The sequence below is a fragment of the Pistacia vera genome, unplaced genomic scaffold (assembly GCF_008641045.1).
Source record: "Pistacia vera cultivar Batoury unplaced genomic scaffold, PisVer_v2 Contig200, whole genome shotgun sequence".
NCBI classification, from domain to species: domain Eukaryota; kingdom Viridiplantae; phylum Streptophyta; class Magnoliopsida; order Sapindales; family Anacardiaceae; genus Pistacia; species Pistacia vera.
In genome coordinates, this window is record NW_022196003.1 from 1672479 (window position 1) to 1683426 (window position 10948).

General features: G+C 35.2%; 2 protein-coding genes across 4 annotated transcripts; one reads left to right on the forward strand and one right to left on the reverse strand.

Moving 5' to 3' along the window:
* The first annotated feature begins 628 nt into the window (after positions 1-628).
* On the forward strand, positions 629-6620 carry LOC116128622 (AT-hook motif nuclear-localized protein 10). Of its 3 annotated transcripts, none has more exons than XM_031414373.1 (6): positions 629-767; positions 1237-1711; positions 2580-2632; positions 4606-4737; positions 5477-5638; positions 6085-6620. In XM_031414373.1, the coding sequence occupies exons 2-6, from the start codon at positions 1252-1254 to the stop codon at positions 6325-6327; spliced, it is 1050 nt and encodes a 349-aa protein (XP_031270233.1). In that variant the 5' UTR covers positions 629-767; positions 1237-1251; the 3' UTR covers positions 6328-6620. The 3 variants fall into 3 exon arrangements, with proteins under 3 accessions (XP_031270233.1, XP_031270234.1, XP_031270235.1); XM_031414374.1 differs by lacking the exon at positions 629-767 and adding an exon at positions 900-1038; XM_031414375.1 differs by lacking the exon at positions 629-767 and adding an exon at positions 912-1063.
* A 222-nt stretch (positions 6621-6842) lies between these two features.
* On the reverse strand, positions 6843-9413 carry LOC116128583 (short-chain dehydrogenase/reductase family 42E member 1). The gene is made up of 5 exons (XM_031414328.1): positions 9122-9413; positions 8607-8949; positions 8071-8342; positions 7700-7896; positions 6843-7372 (listed from the first exon to the last, which is right to left on the reverse strand). The coding sequence occupies exons 1-5, from the start codon at positions 9309-9311 to the stop codon at positions 6938-6940; spliced, it is 1437 nt and encodes a 478-aa protein (XP_031270188.1). The 5' UTR covers positions 9312-9413; the 3' UTR covers positions 6843-6937.
* Between the last annotated feature and the right edge of the window lie 1535 nt (positions 9414-10948).

Sequence of the window (10948 nt, forward strand, 5' to 3'; positions counted from 1 at the left end):
AGATTCGTCTAACCTTGGCGGGTAAATTAATGATAATAAATTTTAATTAAATTAAATTTCGAACACCCCTCACTGAAATATAATGGCACCAGCATTAATTAAATTAAATTCAAGGTCTCAATTATTATGTTCCATGTTATTATGGACCGAATACAGTCTCTACCAACCCTGAACTATAATTTTTGGACCACCCATTCAAGACCAAGTATCCAGTCCAACTGTAATACAAATTGCCAATGTAATTATTATTAATTAATTAATTATTGATTAAGATAACTTAAAAGGGCAAAAAGAGAAAACAACAAGCGCCAAATACAAAAATTTACATGATTGTTCTCCATACTCGCAGAAACTGCTAAAAGGAAAACACCCGCTAATGTTTACTTAACACGTAGGGGTATTTGGGAAATAATGAGGATATTTTATGTGTTGTTAAAGCGAGTAAGAGACTATTTGTAGTCGAGAAAGAGAGTGAGGGAAGGCGTTGAAGTAAATGCAAATAAATAATGGCCTGCTTTTACCTGCTTTTTTTAATAAATTAAAGCCCCGTAAGAGAGAAGTCATGAAAAAGAGAAATCTTTTAATATTTTAAATTAAAAATTAAATTAAAATACCTGAAGTAAAATATATACTTAAATATTCACCATTTCTTTATGCAGCTTCTCTGCCTTTTTATTTTTATTTTTTATTTTTATTCATTTCCCAATCCCTGAAATTTCTTCACTCAACTCTCCTTTACCTCTCATATTTTTTTTTCATATTTATTGGTGAGTTTATTGTTATTTTTTTTTCTTTTTTTTTAATTTTTCATGTATTTTTCACATTTTTTTAAACAGTAGAATTCAAAATTCTTTGTAAAATTTGTTTCTTTCTTTTGGTTGTTTGGTGTAATTAAATTTTCTTTTTTAGTTTGATGTTTGTAGGAATTTTTTTTTCAAATTTTGTAACTTGTGAAAAATTATGGTGGATTTGCAGTAATTAGGGTTTTTATCTGTGCAGTTTACTAGATTCTCTCTAGATTTCACTCCGATATTTCAGGTCAAGGGAGGTTTTCTTGCTTAGGGTTTAGTATAACCTCACTCTAGTTCAAATTCTGCTCTGAATTTCAAAGATCTCTGAATTTTAAACAAATCATCACACTGGTCCACTCACTCTAGTTTAAAATGGAGTCTCTTTACTTAATTATGTATATTAGATTTCTTTTTAATGCTTTTTATTTAATTTTGTGTTGTACAGGGAAGAGAAAAGAAAATGTCAGGATCTGAGACAGGAGTGAATGTGATGACGAGTAGAGAACCGTTCAACACGGGTATTCAGAAGAGTGTGGTACAGCCACAGCCGGTAGTACAGAACATGCGTTTAGCGTTTAGTTCTGACGGGACAGCTGTGTACAAACCAGTGACTCCACCGTCACCTACCTACCAGCCCAACCCGGCGGATGGTGGGCCCACAGGGGTGACATCTCCACAAGGAGCGAATATGAACATGGGAGGGAGTGAGTCCATGAAGCGGAAGAGAGGTAGGCCGAGAAAGTATGGGCCAGACGGCACAATGGCACTGGCTCTCGTGCCTTCACCTACATCTGCCTCCGCTAATCAATCGGGTGGCGGAGGCTTCTCTCCTCAAGGAGGATCGGCTTCGCCAAATTCTTTGAAGAAAGTTAGAGGAAGACCGCCTGGTTCTAGCAAGAAACATCAGCTTGAAGCTCTTGGTATTTCTTTTTTTTTTTTTTTTTTAAATTAAAGAAGTTGAGTGTTGTTTGGATTAATCATTATTTGTGTGTTTATGTCACGTGATGGGATTGGAATGTTTTAGATGATGTTTGTTTGCTTTGTTGGGTTTGACTAGTTTTTCTGGTCTTGATTGTCTATCGTGTTATATTGTATAGTTTTCTATTTTTATTTTTAATCTTGTGATGGTGTTGAGGGTTATTAGTTTGGTATTCTGGCAGGGAATGAAATGAAATGGTAATTGCTGATATAATAAAGTGTTGTTATGTTTAAAAGAGTATTATGTGGAATAGAAAAGGAAAGCTGATGTTTTGCTGGAAATAGGGATCTGTTCGATCTGACCTCAGATTCTTCTGTTTGACGAAAGTACAATTATGCCCTTGACTACTGTTGACCTTTGTAGAGTTCTCCTCAGTCTTCACATCCCCTATTGTTTTCATGCATGCTTTTCACATTGATTTGATGAAAGCTAATGCTTTTGAATTTTATGTTCACCTAAAACTTTTACATTATTTTTTTCTTAAACGTTTTAATAAGAAAACAAAAGTATTTTAATATTTGAGTCTCAATGGGTTCCTTCTAATTCTCTGAATTCTTAACTAATGAGAAGAAAAATTTCTCAGGAATTTTTGTTTGATGGAAAAAGAATTTCCTTTGCTGCAACATCAATTAAGAAAATTTATTAAGAAAAATTAGTAAATATAATGGGGGATTTTCGTTCTGGGTTTAACTCTCAATATGATTTCAATTTTATTTTACTATTTTTCTATTTTAAGGTTTTCAATTTCCTTGATACTTATGCATTTGATTTAGTTAACTATGATTTTCTCACAAAGTTTTCTTTTTCAGGATCAGCCGGGGTTGGATTTACACCACATGTTATCACTGTGAAAGCTGGAGAGGTTTCTGTTTGCCATTTACATTTGTTTTCTTTCTCATTTATGCATTTTCTGAATCTTGTAGAAAATTTTCCTTGTAGCATCTAACACCAATATAGTCTATGCTCCAAAGGATTGTTCTTTGGATTAAAATACTATGCACTTAGTTTGCAGATGTTTATATATATATAGTGCTGACATTAATGTTGATATGCTTTTTTCAAGTTCTGCCGTTTAATTTTGACTCACGTGTTGTAACTACAGAGTATTATGTATTCTTCAGGTTGATCTATTAAAGTTTCCCTTACATTTTCTAACTGTGGGTGTCATTTTATCTTAAGTTTCTTGACTAATCGTAAATGTATACAAACAAGTTAAATGTGATTAATTCCTCGTTCTGTTGATTGTGGTGTTGTATAAATGTTGTCAAGATTGTCAAGTTGTGAACCTAGTGTTATTATGGCAGTGTCAGGAATTTTCAGCCAGTTCATTCGTTTTTTTCCATACCAATATGCCGAACACAACAAGAAAGAAACTGGAAATTTTACAAAATTTGATTGTAGTTTTCACTATGCAGTTCCAAGTTGGAACTTCGATTTATTTTTTTATCCCGCTTCTGTGATATGGTTTACAAAGTCATAAGTATGTGGTGCTGCTCAGTCAATTTCATAGGTAAAAAATTAATTATTTCCTTAGTTGAGTGATTAAATACATTTCATTTGTTCAAACTAGTGATATGGTTTAAAAATCATTTAATAATGTGGAAGTGTTTGATGAATTTTTAAATTTATTTCTCCTTTATACTTCAATATTGGAGGGGGAAAAGAGAAGGAAGGGCTTTGCTAGCCCCGATCCAAGTGGCGATTTTTTTTTTTCTTTTGAATTGTCATCTTGGCAAGGGGATGTTCTTCAATTTTTCATTTGCAGAAAGTTGTATATTGTTTGGTGATCAAATTAAAAAAAGAATCTTAAACTGGCTGGCAAGGAAAAAAAAAAAGCTGTATTTACGGCTCTTAAAGTACTATATCTTATGGCGAAGTTCCGAGGAAGTTATTCCTTTATATTATTGTATGTAACCTGTCTGTCTTTTCCAAATTAGTGCTTCTTTGAAAAGAATTGTGTATTCAGTGAAAACAGTTTACAAAAATAGTTTAAGCATGAATTTATCTCATTTTTTTGGTTGCATCTTATTATTGCTTTGAACGAATCCGACTTCTAGGTGTGAGCCCCATATCTTTTGTGTTTGAACCTGATTTGCGTGCTTGCAGCATATTGTATTTTACCTTGGCATGTTGTGGAACATGCCCTTGGTGACTAAAGTCTCGGTTGCTGGTGAAGCAAAGCGCAAAATTCTAGTAATTTTTCAATTATTTTAGCTCAACTTGATTGAAAATGAACATCCTATAATAGGTTCACCCAAACGTCTTTTGTGGAAGAACTTAGTTTTCATTTTATTTGTTTATCACTGTTAAAACAGCTGAACCCTGGTGCTACTAATTTAATTCCTTTAGAGGGAGACATTTGTGGTTTGAAACTACAGATGCCACCATGTAGTATTTGAGTGCAGACCATTTCCCATATGATTACAGTAGTTTGAGCTCATCAGGTTTAAAATTTTTTCAATGTGATAATCAGGACCGTTGACGAGTGTCCTTCGTTTATAGATTGGTGCAAATGGGAATGAATGATCCGTGGTTTTGCGGTTTGTTGACATTTGTAGATGCAATTGATTACTTGGCAGATTCTACTTGAGTCCTAATTTTTGCAGTTCTGTGCATTTTATTTCTAATATCAATGACATCATATTATGATTCTTGATTATGGTTGAATGTTGCTTTTTAATTCTAACCCTTTTTTTTTTTTTTTTTTTTTTTTTGAATTTTTACACTTGTAACGTGTTCAGAGTTAGAAGGAGACATGCATGTGCAAGTATATTAACTACATTTTAGTTAATTTAAGGAAACAAAAACTAATGCCTTATATATCCGGATTTTCAGGATGTATCATCGAAAATAATGTCATTTTCTCAGCATGGTCCCAGAGCTGTCTGTATCCTCTCAGCAAATGGAGCCATATCTAATGTGACTCTCCGTCAACCAGCAACATCTGGTGGAACTGTAACCTATGAGGTGGGTGTTGCCTTATTTATGACTTATAGCTGTAACTCGAGGTCACGGCATTTGGACCTTAGAAAATTGCAGCAATTTTAAATGCATTTATTGTAAACAATTAGACCTGTGCAATGCTGATGACGGCACAATGCCTTCTTTAGCTCCATAATTAGCTGGAATTTCGTTTTTAAATTTGATTTAGTAGTTATTTCTTTATTTTGGTTGGGAAGGGTGATCGTGTCTGGGACAGATATGGTATGTGGATTAAATTCTTGGTGTCGCTTTATACAAAAATTCCCAGTAAAGTTATATATTAACAGTGATAGGAACTTAATTTATTTATTTTTGGGATGTCGATTGTGAATCAGTGTTGAAATTAAACTTTATTAACTACCTGTTTAAGTATAGTTGTAAAAACCTTTTTAAAGAAAAGTATTACTTTTCAACCAATTTGTTGTATTATTATTTACGGTGCCAAAAACTGGTTAAAAATTGAAAAGCATTCTTGTACATCTGTCTTAAGTTTAGGTTTCAGAAGCAACTTGTTATACCTGCTGAAATCGCCCATCAGAGACAGAATCATTGGAATAAGCACTCCCGACCGGACATGTGACTGACTGTATACCAAATGACTTTCATGAGTTGGGTTGCCTCATTCTGTGCATGTGGTCATTCGAGATATATAGTTTAATTTAACCAATCAACTTTTATTTTTCTCTTTCTCCTGTTTTCTTATTTGTTAATTTTGTTAATTCAGGGGCGATTTGAGATTCTTTCACTTTCTGGTTCATTTTTGCTATCTGAAAATGGTGGTCAGCGGAGTAGAACTGGAGGACTTAGCGTGTCATTATCTGGCCCAGATGGTCGTGTTTTAGGTGGTGGAGTGGCTGGTCTGCTAACTGCTGCATCCCCTGTTCAGGTCTCTTTGCTTTTTACTGTTATCTTCATCGATTTTGTTTTCAGTTTCCAAGAAACTCCGCTGTTAATAGTTTCCCCCATTTTTTACAGCATCTTGCAAATTTTAGATTACGTTGGAAGAAAAATTGATAACAAGAATAACAAAGGATACAAAGTGCCTGAATATTTATTAGGAAAGAAAATTAAGAGATTTGACCAAAATTAAGTTTCTTCAATCTCACTTTATGATAATAAATAATGATATTACTGCATATTATAGCTATTTTCTCTTTACCATCTCTCCCTCTCATCTTTGAGGTTGTTGATCTCACAATACAGCCATGTATTATGTTCCATTAACAAAGAACAGTTTTACTGAAGTGAATACATGTTAGCAGTTCTTACCCCTAGTAGTGAAGTGTAGCCATAAATGTTTCCAAATGATATTTAAGCTTTTATCCACGGCAGGTGGTTGTGGGGAGTTTCATTGCTGAAGGTCGGAAGGAATCAAAATCATCTAACCATATGGAACCTTTATCTGCCCCTTCAAAGAATATTGCAGGTGGTGGGTCTGCAGGAGCTAGCAGCCCACCCTCACGCGGGACTCTGAGCGAGTCGTCCGGTGGACCTGGGAGCCCACTTAATCAGAGTACAGGGGCCTGCAATAACAATCACCCACAAGGCATGGCCACAAGCATGCCATGGAAGTAAATGCTCTGTAACTGAAAAGCTAATTTGTGTAGTAGGCATGGGCTCTGGTGTTGTGTACTATTTACTGTAGGCATTAAAGAGACCCATTAGTAATCTAAGCAATGTGTAAGTTCTGTAGAATAAGACTATCACATGCTTTCTGTATTTGACTTTGATGCTGGCTGGAAAGTGGGAGTTAGGTAGCTTTTAGAGGTGGGCTTTGGCTTTTGAGGTGGCTGTTGTTTAGAAGATAGAGAGGTTTTTTTAGAAGGTTTTAGAACAGTTTGCCATTGTATTGGCTCATTGTAGTTGTTTGTGGTTCATTTCGTGTACTATCTCCATCCAATTGCTTGGTTGCTGTTCTGTCCTTCATTATTATCAAGCTTTTCCACAGTACTAAATCTGACTATTTGTTTAAAACAAATTGGTTCCTCGTTCAGTGAAACATGATGAGGCTAGTTTAAACCGTTTACTGCAGACCCATAAAGCATGAGATTTATGGTTCTTTCAACGGTAAAAAACGCAAGTTTCACTTCTCAAATTTGGTCCATTTTTGCTTTTCACCACAAAATCAAGATTTTTTTTACAACAATACATAAGACTACAATAGCACATATATAAGTTCTGGACTTTACTTCTTGGCTCTCTTCAACAGAAACCGCAATGAAAAGATCCCAAGAGCAAAAGTCTGCCAAAACCATCCTCTTGCATTAGCAGGATCCACTCTTTTTGCCAAGAACCAAGCATATATAGCCTCAACGATGTGTACTGCTACAGCAAGAATGAATACCATTCTTATTGTCTGAATCGACCGCATGAAGAAAAGACTGATAGCTCTAAAGAGTGGCACTGGTCCAATGTCCGGTAAGAACGCAGCACAAAACAGTGTAGACATTCCAATCGCACAAAATAACCATGCGTATATTGTAGGTCCATCTAAACTTTTGCTTTTCCTTTCTTGCCAGTATGAGATGGTCGCAGCCATGCCCTCTCTTGGACTCACCATTGGAACATACCCAAGCTCCTCTTTAGCTTTAAGGAAAGAGAAGTAATGGGTAACACCCACCTGCAAACATTGGATTCAATAAATACAAGTTAGGAAATAAGCAAATGGGCGTATTACACAAATTTAACACATGTTACAGACACAGAATACACTGTGAATCTATAAAGAGTAAATGAATACGTACAGATGCGCACACATTCATATTTTCTTCTCAGAGCAACTAAAGGGATGGATTGAGATAAAAAAAAAAAAAAAAAAACAAAAAGCCGGATATTTATGCATACTTTACCACATTTTAAAGTACCTTCTACTTGATTTGTCGGGATGTAACAAAAAAACTAATAATCTGCAACTATATTCAGCAAAGAGAAGGATATTAAAACAAACCTTGTACACTTCAGCTGGAAGGATCAGTGGTTGAGGAAGCCACCATCTATTCAACCATGGATACAAAATGGAATAGAAAACTGAGAAAATTTTCCCCAGAAAGAGAGCACGAGTAACAGCTAAACGAGACTTTGGCAAGTCATAATCCAGACTTTTGAGTAAAGGTTCAATGAATTCAAAGGTGTTGACTGGATACCCTATGAAAGAAGGGAATTAGTTATATTCTATGAAATTCTTGCAGTATTTCAATCCATTTTCATTTTAATTTATCATCACAAGGATTCTCAATAAAAGATCACTTCATCACCAATAGTTCTAGCAAAGAAACCGGAATTAGATAAGATATTTTTCACCAATGCAAGGATCATTACCATCAGACACAAAGTACGCCTGGCCAGCAGCTATCGGGCGCCCCTTTTTACCAGGAATGTCATCCAAAAGTGCCATGCTCACCAATACCAGTGCAAGTACAAGGTTATCCACATAAATCCAGTCTTGTTTCACATTCGCTTCACCAATTCTAAATGGCACCAAACCTAACTTCGCTAGGGACACTATCCTTGGAAAGTGCCTCTCTTCGCCAGGACCATAGATAGCAGCAGGACGAACCGCACATGTATATAGACATTGCCCATTATTTTTCCTGTACACCACAAAATCTCAGTTTAGAACAAAAATAGATGCCCAATTCACTGACAAACTCTTTCATTTTAAACTTTCAATGCAAAAACTAAATTATCTGAGTAAAGATACCTTTTACACAAATTTTCTTTCAACAGCTAAATTATTAGATAATACATATCACGACAATCAGAAAAAAAAGCATTCATAACAGATAGCAAAGATCTAAAGCAGAGAAAGAGCACCTATAACAAAAGCATTTTTGCAATTAAGAACAAGTACTCACTTAAAGGGACGACCATTGCTCTTTAGAACCAATTGCTCAGCAATTGACTTACTACGGCCATATGAATCAACATGATCATCGATTGGGAAATAAGGTAAGGATTCATTTCCGTTTACAATCTCTTTACCCCCAAACACAACATTGTAAGTGCTGACATAGACAAGCCTTTTGATCCCAAACTCAACACAAGCTTCAATGACATGGCAGGTTCCATTTATATTCACCTCATCCACTCGAGAAAGCTGTAACATTTCTTTCCCTGACATGCCATACGAAGCAATATGAAACACACAATCCGCTCCACGCACAGCTCTTTCAACATCTTTTTTCTTCGTAATATCCCCTGTGCCATATTAAACAATCAACCAAACCCATCAAAACTTCATTCAGTTACATAAATCTCAAAGTCCCACATCACAGAATTTGTGCAGATTCAATTTAAAAGCAAACCCATTTCTGAAAATACGAATTAGATCGGATTTAAATTTAATTAAAAAAAAAAAAAAAAAAAAAACCTTGAATGAAAACGACGCCTTTGTGGTGGAGAAGATGAGACCAAGGAGAGGTGGTTCGCAAGTCAAAGGCTCGAACCTCGTAAGCACCGCGTCGTAGAAGGTCTAAACAGATAGCAGAGCCCACGTGGCCCAGCCCACCTGTCACCAAGAATGTCTTTCCTTCTATCCCTTCATTTTCGCTGAAGTGCATTTTCTCAGAACTCCCAACTCAACTCAACACTCTGCGTCTTGATCCACCGTTCTGTTCTGGCGGTGCATGCTCGAGATGCCGCCACCTCACTCCTCTTAACATACTTCTCCTCTTTTTTTTTTTTTTTTTTTTTTTTTAAATTAATAATTTCATTTAGTTATTTCCAACTATTTTTTAAATAATTCATAAATATGATTTTTATTTTAAAAAAAAAATATGGCCCATTCGTTAAGATTAAGAGAGCAGAAATGGGCTGGGCTTAGTAATCATAAAGCCCATATTTTGGCCCATTAATTTAGGAGTTGAAAATTTGATTGGGAGCATAAATTGATGCTCTGTGAAATTAATACTAATTTGAGCAGAGAACTTGGGAAAACAGCAAAATTTGGTAATCTTGAATTTCACTCTATGTATCTGATGAATTGAACATTACATATGATAGTTCCTTTGAAAAAGAAAAAGGTAAAAGCTGAGAATATGAAAACACAAACCACAAACTTTGGTATATAAATCAAAACCCCACATAATTAAGGGATCAAAAAGAGGGAAATTAAGATTAATATATAAAAAAAAGAAAAAATTATATGAAGAAAGAAAGTCCTAATCCTAGAACTAGAGCTAACGCTTGAGCTAGAAGAAATTGAAGTTATTGAATCTGAAGTTTCCATAGCTTGCACTTGCACTTGCACTTGCATAAGCATTGAGAAGCTCATTTTGTGCAGACCAGAAATCAGCTTTGAGACCTCCTCTTCTAATGGCTTTTAATATTTTGTTTCTATGTGCATATCCTGTAACCACAACCTTCTGGCTATTACCATCCACTTCCACTTTCTCTATTCCTGTAAAACAATGAAATCAAAATCAGTTAAAGTCCCCCCAAAACAAACACAGTAAGGTAAAGGAATCACACAATTAACTTAATTAATGAATTAATTACCTTTCAGTTTTGATAGGCATTTTCTAAGCCTCTTCTCATGTATGCCAACCATCTCCACCTTCAATTCAACTGTCTGCAAAATCAAACTCAGGTTAACGATTAAGAATCAACTTAGACTTGGGAATGAAGTAAATAAAAAAGAAAAGAAAACAATGTACCTCCATTTGAAGTAGTCTGAATTGCAAATGATGAGTTGATGATGATCTGAGCTATAAAGTTAAACAAAGGACAATGACAAGGAAGAAGAAACAAATGGAATGATGAATATAAGAGATGGGGAATGTCGGGCTTTATATATATATGATAATACAGAAGGGGACATGAAAAAAGATGGAATAAACTAAAGTGGGTCTTGGGTCAGTGGTCTGGTAGCCAGGTGAAATTATCAGCTTTGCTTTTTCCAAAGACAGACAAGAACATAAACATGACAAAACCAAATAACAAGAAAACGGCTTGCATCGATAGAATAGAAGGGGCGGGGATCTTCTTATATTATATATAACTTTGTGATTTTGATTTTGATTTTGATTTTGATTTTCAGCTCAAGCTTCAAGAGTCAAGCAAGTGATCCCGTCTGCTGAAAGCAATGTGAGTCTCAAGCATTTTGAAATGATTGGGTTTGACGGGTCCAACTTAGCTTTTCTTTTTGGGATCTTTGGATCCAGTTCTTCACAGTTAGGATTGTATTGTCTTTTGAGGT